Below are 21,006 nucleotides of genomic sequence, written 5' to 3' on the forward strand. Positions count from 1 at the left end.
CAAAAACCATCTGGTGTATGCTATCCAGTGTAATAAGGAATGCACTGATTCATATATTGGGGAAACAAAACAATCACTAAGCCGACGCATGGCACAGCATAGACGGGCAAACTCTTCAGGCCAAGACTCAGCTGTCTACCTCCACCTCAGAGAGAAACCGCACTCTTTTGAGAACAAAAATTTACAGATTCTGGACAGGGAGGACAGATGGTACGAAAGAGGAGTGAAGGAAGCCATCTATGTCAAGGTTGAAAAACCATCACTGAACAGAGGTGGTGGTCTGCGACACCACCTGTCTCCCACATACAACACTGTCCTTTCAACCATTCCTTAAAGACTTTGCAATTTAGCCTCCAACAAATAACAGGAGTTAGAAACATTCTGGTCACAGAAGGTGACTAGTATGCCATTTGTTTACAACTGAATGGAATGCTTACGCAGGATATTCAGACTATTTTGGACTGGCAGTAGTCGATCCACAGCAATCGTTCTGCCACACAAAACCTCAATGCTAAAGAGGGGAAAATTACACTTCAACGACTGTCGTTGGCTTTGACAGTTCTAAATTATTTGTCAGTAGACTCGATATGGAAGCGCTAAAAACTACAACATGGCTAACAGGGCTGGAGAAACAGTCGAACTGGAGGCACGTAAAAAGGACCGCCCACAAAACGGTGCATCCTAAAGAGTGGGTCAGAAAGAGGTTTGAAGATGGTCTGTAAAACAATGTGTGCAAAACTGTGACCAAAGAACCACCATTACATCTTATATAGACCACAAGTGTTTTCAATGTATGGAAAAAAATAACATAACCCCTTTAAAGTACCATCCATCCATCCATTTTCTACCGCTTATTCCCTTCGGGGTCGCGGGGGGCGCTGGCGCCTATCTCAGCTACAATCGGGCGGAAGGCGGGGTACACCCTGGACAAGTCGTCACCTCATCACAGGGCCAACACAGATAGACAGACAACATTCACACTCACATTCACACACTAGGGCCAATTTAGTGTTGCCAATACCAGTTGAATGGAAAAACAAGTTGAATTTATATGCTGAATTGTGTTTCTTTGTATCCATTAAACCATATCAAATTCTATTTCCAATCTGCAAAGTATGTGAAAATACTGTCTAAACGTCACATTATGCCATTGACGGCCATTTTGAATGTTCTGCTCCAAATGTCTTCGGCAATTGTCCTAGATTCGGGATGGGATGACTTCACAATGGGAACGCTTCTGCACTTTGACCATATTGTCAGATCAGTCACATTGAAAATATGCAAAATTTAGAAAGAGATGTGCTGTATATCATTCACAATCCCTATGTAAAACAAAAACATGTTTTTCTTTTTGTATGCATTCTAAGTCGTAAATAAATAAATAGTCCGCTAACAATTGAGTCAGTGAGGGCTCTCTATTCTGTCCACAAAACTCTCTAAATAACCATCCAACCTACCAACAATACTGTAGTTACATATCGTGACCTGAATATTGACTAAATATTAGCAATATTGTTATTATTAGCGCTGACGCAGACACACAATTTTTTTAGCAGCGCATTGATATAGATACAACTTGCTTATGCTGCTGCATTGAGCTAGTTGTTGTGCTGCTGCTGCTGCTGCTACCGCCACCGCCCTCGCATCAGATATGTTCTTTAGTCCAGTGATTCTCAAAATGTGGTACGTGGGCTCCATCTCGTGCTATGCCAAAAAATCACTCGATAAAGTACTGTTTTTTTCTGTATTCAAACAGTGTTACTGTTCAAATTGGGTAGTGTTACAGTGGCCAAAAATATTAAATATATACTTGTTTTTAATAAATACTTAGGCCTACCATGCTACCATATTTTAACGTGGCCATTATTGTGGTACTTTGTGAGCCAAGTTCTTTTCTGAGGTGGTACTTGGTGAACAAAGTTTGAGAACCACTGCTTTAATCTGTTGTATTATGTTTTTGTTGGTTGTTAGCATATTGTCTCCATATGTTCACCTGAGCATTTTCCTCTTCTTCTCACATGTGGATAATTCCAACACACGCTCAGTATTTAATTCACACACAAGGCTGTGTGTGTGTGTGTGTGTGTGTGTGTGTGTGTGTGTGTGTGTGTGTGTGTGTGTGTGTGTGTGTGTGTGTGTGTGTGTGTGTGTGTGTGTGTGTGTGTGTGTGTGTGTGTGTGTGTGTGTGTGTGTGTGTGTGTGTGTGTGTGTGTGTGTGTGCGCTTTTGCGTGCTTGCGTGTGTGTGCCTAAACATGAGTCACTTCCTTCCACACATGCTGCTGTGAATCACTCCTTCCTCCAGGGAATAGGGGCTGTCTCCACCCCTCTTTCCTCCCTCTTCCATGCCCCTCCCCCTTTGTGTTCTCATGCGAGGCCATGGAAAGTCTCTTGAGTGGTGGGGGTGGAAGAGAAAAAGGAGGGGCTTGTTAGATTGATGCCCCAGGGTCTGGGTTTGGGGTTCCTTTGGCTCTTGGGGAAATTTGTCGGAGAAAATACTGTATAACTTAATTCATAAATTGGTGGTTTTCAGAAAATTTGTATTCTATTGTTAGGAGTGCGTAACTATTTTTAGTGTTCAGCTTTGCTTACAGCAGATGATTGCCGCATTTACAATCAATTATGATTAAAAGGCTGATCGCACTCTCGCGGCATGGTGTGTACGCGAGAAAGAGAGAAAGTGTGTGTGTCAGAGAGAGAGAAAGAGAGAGAAGACGGAACAATTCAGCAGCCTTCCACTGACCACATAGGACAATCTACCGATGTAGTCTGAGCTGACAAGCTATACGTTTGTACTTGTCCATGCTGGGAGGGTTAGTTTTTTTGTGTCGCTAGAGACGTCAGAGCTTAGCTTGAGGTTCTGCTTAGTCCCTGTCTACACAAATACAAAAACTAAACCTGTTAAGTGTTTTTGAAAAAATACCCGTCCACATGGGGACAGTATAGGGAACATCGAAACACTAAAACGATGTAGTAAAGCAAATCTCTGCATATTCCCGATTTTGCATTCCCCACCTCGCATTTGACAATATTTGATCAAAACATAATTTTTTTTATTCATCTATTTACGTGCCCATTTGTGCTATTTATCTCCAAGAATATGTGAGGATATTTTGCAGAAAACTTCTCTCACTTACCCTAATTAGGGAATAATTTACAGCTATGTGATAATAAAACCTCAAATGTCAGCATAGTACAAAATTGCATTGTAATACAGCATACCATTCGCACTGGAAAGAGGCATACATCAACTTGCTTTAAGGAAGTGCTAAAAAGCACCAAGAGCAGAGAGTCATCAACACAAACACAAGGCATGCTTGTAAGCCCCCTTTCGCCCCTTTCGCAATGCTCGACATTGCAGTACCTGCTGGTGGTGCCTGCCTGTGAGTACCCATACATTTTACAGTTTAAAATGTGTTTTATGTCATATTTTCAGGAATTTTTTTTCCATATATTAGCCACACCGGGACTATAAGCCGCATGTACAGTATATATATGTTTAGAAATGAATATTTACATAGAAAGATTATGTAAATGTTTATTTACATACCATAATTATTTCCAAACTGTGCCTGTAACACGGCAATAAAACAGCTGATCAGACAAAACTGAAGTCATCGTCATGAACCCACTAGCTGCTTTAATTTTTTTTTTTAGATAATAGTTCTGTTTGCACTCCATGTTTTGTTACATCTTCAAGATAGTACTGTAGATGTTTTTCTCTGATTGCTCAATTTTGACAGCCAAAAATACATAAAAAATTAACCTTGTAGCTTAATTCCCTTTCACAGACGATATAATGTAGTGCTTTCCTCTGCCTGCTTGGTGACATTATGTGAACACACGCTATGAAGCACATTACACCTTCTCCAAGAAAACTTTGAAACATTGGGCATGAAGTTATTGGAATTTCATGGCAAATCAGAAAAATGGTCTCTGCAATGTTTGCAAATATGTATTCTTGAATTCCAAACAAGCATGTGTTTATTATAGAGAGGCTTCTGTTGTTTTGATTTAGGTTAAGCATTTTGTTTTCCAATGTGAAAGAGCAGTGAATGAATTCATATGTCTTCGTACTTTCGTTATTATGGCTGTTAAATTGTATTCATTTTGGTCTTAAACTCAGATTTTCTTACCTATTGGTATCTGTGTTTGTGTCCTTGGGCAAGACTTTTTACCCACTTGCTCCCAGTGCCACCCACACTGGTTTTAATATAGCTTAAAGATGTACATAATGGGTTTCCCTATATAAAGCGCTTTGAGTCACGAGTGAAAACGCGTTATATAAATATAATTCACTTCACTTCACATTGTCCGACATTGTAGTCAATAAGTTCATTCTTTTTCTCCAACCTCTTGTTGTGGGGCAGACTAGCTTGTACATGCAAATGCGTATCCTTCACTGTTGTAATTTCTAATACAAACGTATAGTTCTAACTTACATCTGTCAGTACACTCCATATGGAAGCATTAAAAACAAGGCTGAGCGCGAGAAGATGCAGTCGAAGTGGAGGCATGTAAATAAGACCGCGCACCAAATGAAGCATCCTGAAGTACGGTCAGAAAGGGGCTTTAATATGGTCTGTAAAGCAATCTGTGCGATTTTTTTTTTAGCAAAGAACCACCATTGCATGTTATGTAGACAGACCACAAGGAAGTGTTTTAAATGTAGAAAAAACTATTATATTATGACCCCTTTACATTTGACTTGTTTAAACCTGCAGAAACTCGAGTTAAGCAAGATATGTTTGTTAAAAAATGTTTTGTATTATTATTCTGTTAAGTTAGGTAGTAAAGATTTCTATTTAGGAACTTTATTTTGTATTATGTTATTTTGCAGAAAAAATATAATTATTGGACATTTTTTAAAGGGGAACTGCACTTTTTTTAAATTGTGCCTAGTGTTCACAGTCATTACGAAAGACATAACAATGGATGGATTTTGTTTAATGCATTCTAATTTGTAAATAAAAGTCTGCTTACATCTGAGCCTATGGGAGGTCCTCTATTTCGTCCACAAAATCCAATAAATAACCATTCAAAAAACGCCAACAATACACAATTTACATTTCGTGACTTGAATATTAACCACTAGGGATATTGTTTTTATAAGCGCTAATGCAGACAAACTATTTATAGTGGCGCCGTGATCACAACCATGTGTGCCGATGTTGACATCACCGAGTGGTCTGCTGCTTTCTCATTTCCTTGCTCTCTGTAAGTTTATTGTAGATCATAAATTATGTATCTCACCTGGACAAAAGAAGTCTCAGCAGGTATTTTGACAAGTTGGTACACTTTGACAGCCATTTAGAACCCGAAAATAGCGAGAACGACACGCACACCTCTTTTCTTTGCAAGGATTATGAGTCATTTTTCATTTAATTGGGAATATATGAACATCCCAGCAGTCATCTTAATGACAGCAGTGATGTTTTACTGTTTGTTGGCTGTCACGAAGTCTGCAGTGAGCAATAATCAGTGATGGAGATAAAAAAGCAAATGTGATGCATTTTTGGAGTTAATGTGCCGCGTATGCTTAAAATGATCAAAATACGTAAATATTAAATGTTATTATAAATGTGCCTGTTACTACATTACGTATATATTTACAGCATGTATATAAAACCTCAATGGTGGTGTTTGGATGTTTTTTTTAAGGGCTTTAATTAAACGGCTCCCATATGCTCCATTGTAAGCAAACTTTTGATTGCATTTATTTAATATTTAAAATGCAAAAAAAACATCCATCGTCATGTCTCTCATAACGATTGTGATCAATAAGCAAAGTTCCCCCAAAAAGTGCAGTTCCCCTTTATGAACTTATATAAAAAATGAGTGAGAGATTGGTAAATATTTTATGAAACAAAACACTCACTCTCTCTAAGTGTTGTAACATTGTTTTTCATCTACAAAATATAGTTAAACAGATCTTAATTGGGTATTTTTTCCCCCCATTTTTCATATCAAATCATAAGCCCTGTATTGTATTTTGTATTGTATCGGGAGTTGATTATTTTGTTATACCCCAAGTAAAAACATTGTTTTAACAATTAATTTAGGAAATAATCTATCAGATACTCTGGTTCCTAGATAATATAACTCCACATACTGATATGCTGAAATAGAACCTTTATTTAACCAGATAAGAAAACCCATTGAGATCAAGATCTCTTTCACAAGGGTGACCTGGCCAAGAGGTCAACAGCACATGTGTATGCGAAAAGTTGTGTGCTGTACCCTCTGCGGATATACCAATGTTTTGGATTTAAAATGTCTTTGACATACTTCTTGCCTTTTGTTGGAAAAAAAATGTGTCAGCCAAAGACCAGACATTGTCCAAGATCACACAGGGCAACTTAAATCGCCTCTTCTTTTCCCCTCCATCCTGCAGCCTCTGGTTGTGTTTGTGTCATATTTCAGCCAGTATATCCATAGATCTGACCACCACTGACTACCACATCAGCGGGTCTTATGGTAAACTCTTTTAAACAGCATGTTTGCGAAAAGCATGATAACAAATAAAAGTAGGAAATTGTTTTGAATTGTATTCGAATAAAACACACTTTATAGCCTCAATACGTATTTTAGGAAAAGTGGTTTAAAAACTATTTTCTGCTTGCCGTAACCTTCATTTTTTTTAAATGCACATCATCAACATTGAAATTGTACTTTTAACATGTACATTATTAAACATTTATTTTTAAAAACTCTCCGCCACACAGATCACAGCACACACACACAATCGCTCTCGTGTGCTCTATTGCAGCGGCCAGACACTTTGCCCGTATATTTAAATATCCAAGCCCTCCACACGGTCAGGATTTAAAATGTTTTAATGAATTACACATGAAGCGATTAATTGAAACAACAGAATATGAATAAAAGCTTTTATTAATTGAATTAGTCGATTTGATCGATTAATTGTTGTTTGCTTGCATTCCTGCATAAGTATGTACCTAGTGGTTAGAGTGTCCGCCCTGAGATCGGTAGGTTGGAGTTCAAATCCCAGCCGAGTCATACCAAAGACTATAAAAATGGGACCCATAACCTCCCTGCTTGGCACTCAGCAACAAAGGGTTGGAGTTGGGGGTTAAATCACCAAAATGATTCCCGGGCGCGGCGCCGCTGCTGCCCACTGCTCCCCAAGGGGATGGGACAAATGCAGAGGACAAATTTCACCACATCTAGTGTGTGTGTGACAATCATTGGTACTTTAATCTTTAATCTTAAGTAAGTAACATTTATTTGCATAGCACCTTTCACAGACAAAAAAGCCACAATATTCTTCACAACACATGTAAAATATCAAAAATTATACTTCATATAAAAGGCCAATATGCAATATAAAAGCACAAAATAAAAACCAGGCATGTGATTTTTCTGTCTATAGTCGGAAATCCGTCTTTTTTATCTCTGTAAAAATATAAAAAATAATTTCCGTTTTTCTTCGTTTTTTCCGACCTGCAATGTGTGTTAAAATCTTGATCCATCTCTTTGCCATACCTGCCAACTACTGCTGTTTTCCCGTAATGAGTACGGTTTTTGATAATCCAGTGGCAAGAATCTACGGTTTTAAATTAAAAATGATTAACTTAAAAATCGAAGCTGTGTAGCAAAGCAACTCCACGGGCGGGGCACAAAATATACTGGAAACATCAATGATGATTGGGTTGATTTATGTATAAGAAAATCCATGATTGGTTGGTTGGTTTACTATGATGTCACGATTGGTTAAGATTAGGGCAAAACATTACGGACATGCCAATCAGAGGCAAGCTAGAGCGGGTCATCAAACCAGGAAGGGAAATCACAACATCGTGCACATCCCAAATGACGACGAGAGAGTCGGAGAGGAAAAGAAGGAATATTCAAGCGGGCGATTTATATATTTAAAAAACTAGTGCAAGATGGCAGAAGGATTCTCTCTTCCTTAGATTTCTTTTAGCGATGTAGACAATGTCCAGGAAACCCTCAATGTGTCTACTTGGCCACATATGGACAAATGTATTCTTCTGTACAAAGCAATGCCCAAAACATTAATTTCAGTTGTTTATCATGTAAGCCCAAATCAAAACTGCTCTCGACATGGAAGACGTGGAATACACATTTAAGAACACACATAATTGTGGCAGACATGTGATGACTTTTGCTATAGTATAGCCTGTCTAAATGCTAAATTTCCTTTTCATTGGTGTTTTAGAACAAGACAGTAGCTGACAGTTTTTTCATTATTTCTACTGTTTATATTTTGACATTGAATAGTTGAATTATTTTGAAACAACGTGACTGCACGATATTTGTTATTTCATGCTATAAATCACAAATGGCTATTCAGATAAAGGAAGTCAGCAAATAGAATAAACATTGTTTGTTCTCTTTATGATTTTTGCATTTGGAGCAGTTAGAAGTGGAGAGGGAGTCAAAGAGACAGAAATTTGCTATGAAAATCCAAGGCAGAATCCACTAAAGCAGAAACAAAAAGGGAAAATGCAAGCTGTTCAGAAATGTGCCATTATGACTCATGTCAGAGCCATCAGAGCAAAAATTAACCAAAGTTATGTGTAAATAATGTAAATAACGAGATGAACGATCTGTGGCTGTGAAGTGAACACTAGTAAGGTTGTAAATACTGTATAGAGTAGGCTAATCCATGTGGTTCCAGTGGATGTGAACACAAGTTGTAATTACTGTAGTGACTAAATAACATAGTGACTGAAACAGACATAGTGATTCACTTGGATGAATGGGGTATGTATTTATGTTGATACTTTTTCAATTCTTTAAACACTAAAACATCTTTAAAGGTACTTTTTGCTAATTTTAGCATGTTCAATCGCTGAAAAACCAGGAGCTTCATGTCATTCTGTGACACCGTTTCCCTAAGTTTAGAGATGTTCCTTAAATGAAAGAAACAGTTCCTCATCAGCTGCTTACAATGCTGCAATAATGACATGTTTTTGTCAAAGATAACTCCCAAGTTTAATCCCTGGAATTTAATCATCAGGTGCAATAACCAGTGTTATTGCACCTGAGCCAGTGTCTGCATTGAGCCGCAGAGAGTTATTGCTTAGGCATTGTTGTATCTCCATTACACAGTGAAGCAAGGAATTAAGCTTCTGGATCTCAGACAGCTTAAAAGACCAGTAGAGCTGGATGCCATTAGCAAAAAAGTGAAACGAAACATCACTAAACCTTTGAATGATCTTTCCCAAAGGGTTCAAATACAGCAAAAAATAATACGGAACTCAAAACGGAACCCTGAGGCACGCCACACAACAAATCTGCTGACCCAGACCTTATTTGATTAGCTGTAACACTAAAGCTTTGCCCAGACAAATATGAGGAGAACCACTTACCCTGACAGTTCTTGATACCTTAGTCTTGTCAGCAGAACCTTATGGTCAACAGTGCCGAAGGCTGAGGACGGGGAGAACCAGAACAGTGCATTTTCCACAATCAGCAGACATCATAATGTCGCTGGACACTTTCAGTAAGGCCATTTCCGTAGAGTGCTGTTTACGGAAACCGGACTGAAATTACTTACCGTATTTTTCGGACTATAAGTCACAGTTTTTTTCATAGTTTGGCCGGGGGTGCGACTTATACTTAGGAGCGACTTATGTGTGAAATTATTAACACATTACCGTAAAATATCAAATAATATTATTTAGCACATTCACGTCAGAGACTAGACGTATAAGATTTCATCGGATTTAGCGATTAGGAGTGACAGATTGTTTGGTAAACGTATAGCATGTTCTATATGTTATAGTTATTTGAATGACTCTTACCATAATATGTTACGTTAACATACCAGGCATGTTCACAGTTGGTTATTTATGCATCATATAACGTACACTTATTCAGCCTGTTGTTCACTATTCTTTATTTATTTTAAATTGCCTTTTAAATGTCTATTCTTGGTGTTGGGTTTTATCAAATAAATTTCCCCAAAAAATGTGACTTATATACTCCAGTGCGACTTATATACAGTATGTTTTTTTCCTTCTTTATTATGCATTTTCGGCCGGTGCGACTTATACTCCGGAGCGACTTATACTCCGAAAAATACGGTATGTATGTTACTTAGGTCGAGAAAAAATGTCAGCTGTTCACAGACCGCCTCCTCAAAAATCTTAGACAGGAACGAGAGCCTGGAAATGGGCCTAAAAGTATTTCGATCGGTCTAAGCCTGCTTTTTTATAGTAATGGCTCCACTATGGCATGCTTTAAAGCATTGGGAAACACACCAGTAGACAAAGAGAGGTTATCCATTTTGGTAACACAAGGGCCAATTTCCTCAAAACCTTTTTGGAAGAGCCAATAAGGAAGGACATCAGATGAACAAGAAGAAGGCTTCATCTTGGTCACCAGTGCTGAAATATCAGCCGCCACAGTCCTAAATGAGGACCACATGCTGGGGACAGCCTCAAAGACAGCAAGGGTACCACACGGAAGGGGCGGGATTTTATCCTTAATCATCTTGATTTTGTCGGTGAAGAATCTCAAAAAGGCACTGCAGTCAGCTTTGCAAAAAACGGGAGCAGCAGGACATACAAGAAAATGTATGGTGTCAAACAACACTTTGGGATTTATACTAGTTGACAGATCTGGCATTTTCAACCATCTCATTGTAGGATAACACAAGATCCCTGAGATGGAGCCTGTGCACCTCAAGGTTAGTGGATTTCCACAGGCGTTCAGTCTTTCGACATAGTCTATTAAGTCTTAGGATATATTCATTAATCCATGGGCACGCTTTTTTCTGTGTAAACAAGTTGGATTTAACAGGAGCCACCTGATCCAGAATTGTCACACAGTGATTGTTAAAACAGTGAATGAGATCGTCCACATCGAGACAGTCCATGACTAAAAGAGGATCAAACATATCATAAAATCTGTCCGCAGTATTAGCAGTGATTACACGCCTCTGAGACCTTACTTTTGAGGGCTTGGGCTCAGAACTAAAGTGCAGATTAAACAAAAAAGACTATGATCACCCATGTGGACATCATTTACAGACACTTTTAAAATGTCTACGCCAAGCGTTTAAACTTAAGTCTAAAATATGGCCTTTTTGGTAAGTGGGCTCCTATACATGCTGCTCAAAATAAAAGTTCCAGTTCATCTTAAAAGTTCCATTGCGGAGGAAGATGAGCCGCCATCAACATGAAAGTTAAAGTCCCCAAGAATCAAAACAGGTTCCAATTTAATTATTTAAGACAAGAAGTCACTAAAATCCTTTATAAAAAGACAGCAGCGGGGCCAGGAGGAGTGATGACGACTTCACCTTGACCATCTGCGATTCAAACGAAGGAAATTCTTGGGACTGGATCACTTTGCATGTCTACTCATCCCTGTGCACAAAAGCCAGGCCACCACTACGGCGACAGGGGCGGGACTTCCCGACAGCAGAGCAGCCAGCTGGGCAGAGTTCATTTGAATGAATAAACTCTTCCTCTCTGCCATGTCTCAGAAAGACACATAATATAATTTTTTTTTCTTGAGAAAAGATTGTTCAATGAAAAGGATTTATTCGCAATTGAACGTTCAACAGGCCAAAGTGGAGTTTGGATGACGTCACAAAAGCAGTTTCTGTGTTGTGCAGCAGGATTGGTCGAAGGAACGTCCAACGGTAATGTGGACTCCAGCTGGCCGGCACAAATCCGGAAGTATATGATGGCTACGTAAACTCCTGATCAAAACTCCAGCGCTGTGGAGAGTCCAGGACACTTGTAGTCCAAGCAGGCGGCACACATCGAGGAGAGGAATCTGGCGCAGGGGTCAAGCATGATGGCAGTTATGACTGCCGAAGACAGCAGAGCCCACACGCGCTGCAGCACGCCTTCGCTTGACCTGGATACCGGACCACGAGCCTCTTTTCTTCAATTTTTTGCGGACCTTGCCCGGCGCCTGACATAGCAGCAAGTTTTCTGGTGCATCGCGATCAATTATAAAAGAAGGAGGGAACGATTGCTTGTTCCTGTCCCTTGTATCAAACAAGCTCTCCATTGACTCTCTGATACTAAACAAAGAGTCCAGATCATAAGTCCGTAAAGCCAAGACACATCCATTGGTGTTTTGGGCTGATATGATCACATATGTTGTAAAAATAATAATTAATAATCGACACAGCGGGAGACAAGCTGTGGCACCGCCAGTAACAGGCGCCATCTTGGTCTCTCAAGTCATGCAGTTGAGTGTAAATTCAATTTCTCCTTGAGGGATTATAATCAGTCTAATAAACTAAAAAATAAACAAATGAAAAGGAGAGGCACCATTTTAGATTAGATTAGATTTCTTCATTCGTACCCGCAGGTAAATTTGGCTCGCAGTCAGACATTTACACAAAACATTATACGGTAATAAATAACAGTAAAATAGCTACACAATTTGTCATCATAGCTGTCATAATTCCATGTTTACCTCATGAAGTACATTAATATATAAAGTGTCTACCTTCAAAGTAGGGCTGGGCGATTATACGATATTACCACAATCAAACATGGCGGACATGTGTTTTAGAAAATACTGCAGTAGGAAACAGTGGGGGAAGCAACGATGCTTGGTATAACCCCACATGGAACAATCTGTCTTTATTGACCGTTGTCCTGTGTGTGTCTGTTAATGTGAGCGTGTGTTTGTGTCCGTGTGTGCGCGAACATCTCTGTCCTCTGTCGCGAAAGTCAGGGTTGTCACACTTAATAATGTTCAATCAGTTTTGTGCCACTTCCCCTTACATAGTTGGAAGTGGAGCCCAGAACAACAAAATAAAGAAATGTGACTAACAATAGTATAGAAGTTGAAGCACAACATTTAGAAGGAGCAGCAACTTTAATGACAGACTTTACTCCCACTTGTCTGCTGCATCTCAAGTTGTAATCCTGCCCTAAATGTGGACTCGCAGGCAGGCACAGAATGTGATTGGTCTTGAATGGGAGAATAAACATGCCTCTGATTTAATCAGAAAAAAACATTTTTAAATCTAAATATTTTAGATTCAGACTTTGTGTTTGCCCTGTTTCAACTTCTCTGATATAATATGTACTAAAAAAACTGTAGACACTTTTGTTCAAATCATTTTTGAGTTTTTGGATAAAAAATTTTTCCTGAAATAATCATCAAATGTGTGTTATGTGTTGGTAAACATTTTTTTTCAGTACGTCAAATTCAAACTACACTTTAATGTACTTTCATTAAATATAAGTTACTATATTTGTGTTTAATAAAACTCTACAATCTAGGTCACTGCTTGCCTTTTGCCCAAGCAATGGTGAGAAGCACTGATGTATACAAGTAATCAATGCAAATAATATTGTTACCATTTTAAAGTGTTGTTTAGTAAATGTTATCGTAGTATAGTATAGTATTCAGTACACCACTGATACATTGTTTAATGTAGCATTAAGTTTGTGATGACAAGAACAATACCATTGGAACTTTGAGAGTAAAAAAAGTTGTTCTCTTTACCCCCACAAAACGTACCAAAAAAGAAGCGAAATTGTGGCCCTTTAAAACCGAGGTACGGACTGTAGCGTGGGTTACCTGTACCTTTGCACCTCTAATTAACACAATCATATACATGAACAAAATGACAGTTGTCAGCTGTTAGCATATATTACCTTAATCAAACAAGGCGGAAATGTCTGGTACAAAATATTGCAGTAGTAAGTAGCGGGTATGCAAAGGTACTCTGTATAATTCTGCACGGGACAATCCGCCTTTAATATATTTTTTAATATTAATCGAAATTGGATGATATGAAAAAAGCTTTTTTTTCCATGTCCCAGCCCTACCTCAAAGTGCATGGCATAAAGTGGCATTCCTCATATTATTTTCGACTTTATCAACATCCACATCATCATCAACATCACTGTCAACACCACAACCATTGTCAAGGGATTCACTAATTATATTTCTGTAAAGATATATGTTTGCTGCAGGGACAAAACTAGACCTATATATTTTAGTTTTGGTCCTAGGAATGCTGTACCTGCGGCCAGATGGTGAGACGTGTCCACAAAAATGGAACCAATGAGACGCTGCAGCTGTTTAATATACTGGGCTTCTGGGTTAGGCTGTGACTGTTTCTCACCGATAGTCTAGCTAGCCCTTTTGAAGACCTGGCTCAGTGACTTCCTGCTCTTTAAAGACAGGTTGTCAAACCATGTCACCATATAGAACATGAGGACAGACTCAATAAAAGCATTGGGGATCAGCTTAATCAGTGACCTGTCAATAGGAAAGTGACAGTTTCCTTAAACAGAAATGAGTCTGGTGTCCCTTCTTACACACAGCTTCACAATTGTCATCAAAGCTAACTTTAGTGTCTATGATTGAACCGAAATACTTGTAAGATTGAACAAGTTCAACAGTCTTGGTGTATGTGATGTTGTGGCAGGGCTTGCTTTTTAAAATCGAAGAGCAGATTTTATCGGATAGTGCTCCATTATCCCACTTACATTCTGCCTCTTATTAGTTAGGAAGTCAAGGGACCAACCCACAATATTCATTCTCAGGCCAAACTGTTGTAGGAGCTTCTTTGCTAAAATGTGGGGCTACATTAGTTGAAGGCCACTGAAAAATCAGTACATAAAAGTCTGGTGTTTGACCCGACTTGCTCAACATGTTTGACAGTCTGGTACAGCAGGGTATCTGTAGCATCCTCTACCCCTCTATTTGGTCTGAATTGGATCTAGTTTCTACCCTGCTACTGTCAGAATCTCGGCTTTGACAAGTCTCTCAAATGATTTCAGAAATTTTGATGAGAGAGCCACTTGTCTTGGATCGTTTAGAACCTTAAGGCAGCTTACCTTAGGGACGGGGACTACTACCGTATCATTCCAGATTGCAAGGCCATGTGACTATAAAGACTTATTGAAAGATAGGGTTTAGGTCTCAGGCACAATATTTGACTAAGCGTCCACATATGTTGTCTGGACCATGACTCTTCTCTAATTTAACTGAGGAAAAAGTCATTTTCCACTTCTCTAAGGTCTATATTAAAATTATTGTCATCCATCACTTCATGCTTCTGCTCTTGGACCTCATCATTAAAATCATGCTTGTTGTTAAAACAACTGTAAAATCGATTTAGAGCAATTGTAAGCTCAGTGTCTGAGTTTAAGCGATCTATACTCATCTGACTACTCTGAGCTTTGGAGGCCTGCTATGTTTTCATACTAGACTAAGCAGAGCCAATGTTATTTGTAACCATTTTATCCTCTAGCTTAGATTTGTATTTCTGTTTTGCCTTTGAGATTTCTGTCCTCTGCTCTCTTTTAATAATAAAATGCACACAGTTACGGTCCGCAGTGCCCAGCAGGGCCAAAGGGAGATTTTTGTAGGTGTCGTTTCTTGGACCCATTGCATTGGGCAGGACACATATTGATAAACATTCCTAAGTGTATTTTTATCAGAGACATTGTTAAAATCTCCTAAAATAAAATTGGGATCGCCGGGCGAGGTTGACAGCAGTTTTTGCATCACCTGAAAACAGATTAACAGGCAGAATCAGGTTTAGGATGTATATACACCATAGTTATAAGTTGCAGAAACTCCTGAGGAAGGTAAATGGAAGTAATGATACAGAAAGGATTTCAACGTCCTTATAGCAAATTTGTTCTCTGACAGTCACAGAGATGTTGTTGCAGTATCGTTTGTTAACTTAAGGACATAATGTACATTTCCCCCCGCCCCGACATGTCCCCATTTCCTCAGCCTGTCTTGTCCATCCGGAAAGATACTCCAAAACCGTTTAGGGCCAGGTCATCGTCCTCGTTGCTCTCTGTAAGCCACAATTCGGTAAACGCCAGGACCTCAAAGTCTTTGAAGTCTTTCTGATATTGTACGTTTTCCTGGAGTTTGTCCAGTTTCTGAACGTTGGCTTGCATCATAGAGGGCAGGGGAATCGATAAAGACATTGTTTTTTCGGCTGCAACATGACACCGCCCGTTTGCCTCCCCTCCTCACCCTCACAGCTGTAGATACCTCACAGCTGTAGATACACTTAAAAACGCTGGTAGCGCCGTTGTGCCTCTCACACGAGCTGCAACAGGTGAAAAAATTTCAGCATAACGACAGGGTGCCCATTAGGTCGATCGCGAGTTACCGGTCGATAGCGGAGGGTGTGTCAGTCGATTGCCAGCCAGGCATTAAAGAAATACACCTAAAAATTAGCGATTGTCAATCTTCACTATGACGTCACTTTCATAATTTGATTGACATTTACGGCACCCTAGGTTCTTGTGAGATGACGCTGGCTGCTGCGAGCTCAGTACTAAGAAAAAAACGACGGGCAAAATCGCAATGGCAATCCTGCCAGCGCTAACAAAATAGAAGTCCCAGAAAGCTAACGCACACAAGCTAGCGAGCTACGGAGTTTGCCGTCAATGTATTTTTTGTAAAGTGTATAAAAACAAGAATGGAATCTGGATGAATAAGATGCCAAAAACTAACCACTTTCACGTGGTATTGGACAGAAAAGAGTACTTTTTTTCTCCTCCACAATGTAAATTCGAAAATGTGGAAGTTATCACCACGACTGTGAATCCTGTCTGATTCCAATCAATGCAAGCTATTAGAATCAGGTAATACACAAACGTATATTTTTGTCTTCATGAAAGAAAGTATTCTACTTGTTAAACATGCTTTTATTTTTATTAGACACCTTTAACATGTTACAAAAACATATGTTCTATAAATATATGAATATATATATATATGAATATATATACAGTCGTGGTCAAAAGTTTACATACACTTGTAAAGAACATAATGTCATGGCTGTCTTGAGTTTCCAATAATTTCTACAACTCTTATTTTTTTGTGATAGAGTAATTGGAGCACATACTTCATGAAGTTTAGTTCTTTTATGAATTTATTATGGGTCTACTGAAAATGTGACCAAATCTGCTGGGTCAAAAGTATACATACAGCTAGGGCTGCAACTAACAACTAATTTGATAATCGATTAATCTGTTGATTATTACTTTGATTAATCGATTAATAATCGGATAAATGAGACAAACTACATTTCTATCCTTTCCAGTATTTTATTGGAAAAAAACAGCATACTGGCACCATACTTATTTTGATTATTGTTTCTCAGCTGTTTGTAAATGTTGCAGTTTATAAATAAAAGTTTCTAAAAAAAAAAAAAAAAGTAGCCTCTGCGCATGCGCATTGCATAGATCCAACAAACCGATGACTAAATTAATCGCCAACAATTTTTAGAATCGAATTTAATCGATTAGTTGTTGCAGCCCTACATACAGTTTTTAATATTTGGTTGCATGTCCCTTGGCAAGTTTCACTGCAATAAGGTGCTTTTGGTAGCCATCCACAAGCTTCTGGCAAGCTTCTGGTTGAATTTTTGACCACTCCTCTTGACAAAATTGGTGCAGTTCAGCTATATTTGTTGTTTTTCTGACATGGCTTTTTTGTTCAGCATTGTCAACATGTTCTCAATGGAGTTTAAGTCAGGACTTTGGGAAGGCCATTCTAAAACCTTAATTCTAGCCTGATTTATCCATTCCTTTACCACTTTTAACGTGTGTTTGGGGTCATTGTCCTGTTGGAACACCCAACTGCGCCCAAGACCCAACCTCAGGGCTGATGATTTTAAGTTGTCCTGAAGAATTTGGAGGTAATTCTTTTTTTTGTCCCATTTACTCTCTGTAAAGCACCAGTTTCATTGGCAGCAAAAAAGGCCCAGAGCATAATACTACCACCCCAATGCTTGAGGGTAGAGATGGTGTTTCTGGGATTAAAGGCCTCACCTTTTCTCCTCCAAACACGCTTGACTGTGGACACTGACACCTGGGTTCCAGCAGCTTCCAATTAATTGCAGACCTGCTTTTTGGTGGTTCTCGATTGACTCTTGATCATCCTGACCAATTTTCTCTCAGCAGCAAGTGATAGCTTGCGTTTTCTTCCTGATCGTGGCAGTGACAAAACTGCCATGCACTTTATATTTACGAACAATTGTCTGCACAGTTGCTTTGGGACCTTAAACTGCTTTGAAATGGCTCCAAGTGACTTTCCTGACTTGTTCAAGTCAATGATTCTTCTCAGTCAAACTCACTGCTGGTTTCTGCGTGTGCATGCACCCAAGCTTGCAAATGTAAAGTTAACCTCAACACTGCAAAAACTAAAATCTAAGTAAGATTAAATATCTCAAATAAGGGAGATATTTGCTTATTTTCTGTCTGATAAGATAATTCTTTTCACTAATAATAATAATAATAATAATGGATTAGATTTATATAGCGCTTTTTCTAGACACTCAAAGCGCTTCACAGAGAAGTGAGAACCCATCATTCATTTTTACAACTCATTCATTCATCATTCATTCTCCGGTGTGAGCGGCACCGGGGGCAAGGGTGAAGTGTCCTGCCCAAGGACACAACGGCAGCGATTTTTTGGATGGTAAGAGGCGGGGAGCGAACCTGCAACCCTCAGGTTTCTGGCAAGGCCGCTCTACCCACTACGCCACGCCGCCCCTAAAGCTAAGCAGATTTTATGTTAGTGTTTTACTTGTTTTAAGGGTTTTGATCCTAAATTATCTCAGTAAGATATTATAGCTTGTTACTGAGATTTTATGACCTATATTGAGTAAAACATGCTTGAAACTAGAATATCAACTGATGCAAAGCTGTGTCATTAACACTCACAAGTATAAAACTACTTTTTTAAAGTAATAATTTCTTACTTCAAGCATAAAAAAAAAAATCATGATGCCGAGCGCATATCATTATGTCAAGATAATGGCACTAGCATTTACTTAATTGAAGAATATTTTTCAACATATTGAACAAAAATGTCTCTTTTTTTCCTACTAAGAAAAGTGCACTTGTTATTAGTGAGAATATACTTATTTTAAGGTATTTTTGGGTTCATTGAGGTTAGCTAATTTTACTTGTTTTGGAAAGTCTTGACAAGCCGGATTTTCTTGTTCTATTGGCAGATAATTTTGCTTAGTTCAAATAAAATACCCCTAATTTTTTATTTTTTTTTCTTGTTTTTGATCACTGACTTTTTGCAGTGAAACCTTTGCAACTTGTGCGCAACTGTTTGAAAAAGCTGCTGGGAAATCAGGCATTTTTGGCTGCAAATAATCGCATAAAAAACCTAGTGACACTGGTAATATAATTTAATTAATGTCACTCCTCTTGCAAATAATTGCTGACATCTGCCACCTTGCACATAATAAATAATCAGAACAATTTGAAATAACCTAAAAAGTCAAGAAACTTGCAGTTAAGGAGGGGATATTGGTACAAATGGGCCTCGCATGAGTGCGCCATTAATATTCTACCTGCAACATTTCATATTTTCGTCCTCCATTTTCTGTTTAAAAATTCCTTAATTCTCCAGATGAAGACTGGCCCGTTTGCAGAGCACTCCAACCAGCTGTGGAACATCAGTGCTGTTCCTTCCTGGTCCAAAGTTAACCAAGGCCTGATCCGAATGTATAAGGCTGAGGTGAGACTACTTCTTTCACTTTCCAGTTCATTCACCTCATGACTGCATACAATTTTACTTGGGTTTTTATATACCCCATTTTCAGTATGGCTTGGGTTTAGGTGCAAATTTCGACCAAAAAAATGTGTATTGTTTTTTATTCTTATCTTAGTTCTTTTATTGAATATGGCTGCAAAATAAGTCGCCATACAGCCAAATACATTTTTAGCATATATTATTAGTTCAAAGAGCCTTAGAGTTTCCAGATTATCACTAAACACACCACACCGCTACGATAAGTCTAGCTGAATAATCAGAGGTAATATGGCGTTTAACAGCTGTTTGTCGTAGTTTTATAGAGTCTGAGCTTGCACTGTCACCTTGATGTCAGAGATAGAGTTTACTCTATCTAAAAGACCTACAAGCACTGCTGGCGGCCCGCCACTTTAAATGTACCCAACTTGGCGCAGATTACTCTAAAGGGGCCCTATTATTCAAAACCAACTTTTTGTTCCTATTGCTACCTACTTTTGTGTATTTGGGATCTGCATAAGTCCCGAAAATTGAAAATCAAATGGTGGAAGCATTGCGGAAAATGTAATCTTGTTTTCCTTCATACTTCCTCCAAACAGTTCGTTTGGAATTTGCACAACCTGTGACGGCACCGGTTGGGAAAAACATCACTGTATTAACCATATATATATGGGATAAATGTACCCAGAGTGCCTTGCGCGCGTCCGCCTTTGTAGTCCGCGCTGTAGTCAACAGGATCCTTCTTTTTCGCTATCGTTTTGTTGTGGGTACATCGACACGTATCTTCCACTGTTGCCATTTCTAATATAAAGTAGCATAAACTTCTAACTTATCTGTCGGTAGACTTGCAATACAATCGCTAAAAAGTCCAACAAAGTGGGCGGAGAGAAAATGCAGTCAAAGTGGAGGCACGTAAATAAGCCCGCCTACATAACGGAGCATCCTGAAGAGACGACCAGAAAGCAGCTTGAAAACGATTTGTAAATCATAATCTATTTTGACCGAAGAACTACCATTACATGTTATATAGGCCACTAGGAAGTGTTTTTAATGTAGAAAAAAAATCTTGGTATGACCCCTTTAAAATTTTTTCCATCATGTATTCCCTGCTGATGTCAAGAGAGGAGGGGCGACCGGCAGTTTGCCAGAATACGTAAGACTGCACGTATAGATGCGGAGTCACAACAGTGTGACGTGTTGTGTGTCGTGTAAAGCTGTCTCATATATGCGTGTGATTGCATCAGTTAAAGTCATCTGATCACACAGCTGATGTCTGTGCGTTCTTTGATGTAGCACCAGTGCCAGAACTTAGATAAATGTGAGAAACACCATTGATTTCAAGAATAATACAAAATGTCAATGTACGGATGGAAATGTATGAATGTATGTATGAACACTTTACTCTCTTAAAGGAGACGTTCTTATCCTGTAGCGATAAGCACCGGCAACATGAAAATAAAACAATATGCCACTGTGTAGATTACTGTTACAGCAGGGGTGTCAAACTC

General features: G+C 38.8%; 1 protein-coding gene across 2 annotated transcripts in view; it reads left to right on the top strand.

Moving 5' to 3' along the window:
• Nucleotides 1–21,006, top strand: part of ptpa (protein phosphatase 2 phosphatase activator) — a 104,482-nt gene that overhangs the window by 50,387 nt on the left and 33,089 nt on the right. For both annotated transcript variants that reach the window (XM_062031376.1, XM_062031375.1), the window contains exon 9: nt 19,379–19,486. In XM_062031376.1, the coding sequence (XP_061887360.1) occupies nt 19,379–19,486 (108 nt within the window). The remainder of the gene's footprint in view (nt 1–19,378; nt 19,487–21,006) is intronic.

The sequence above is a fragment of the Entelurus aequoreus genome, linkage group LG21 (assembly GCF_033978785.1).
Source record: "Entelurus aequoreus isolate RoL-2023_Sb linkage group LG21, RoL_Eaeq_v1.1, whole genome shotgun sequence".
Taxonomy (NCBI): Eukaryota; Metazoa; Chordata; class Actinopteri; order Syngnathiformes; family Syngnathidae; genus Entelurus; species Entelurus aequoreus.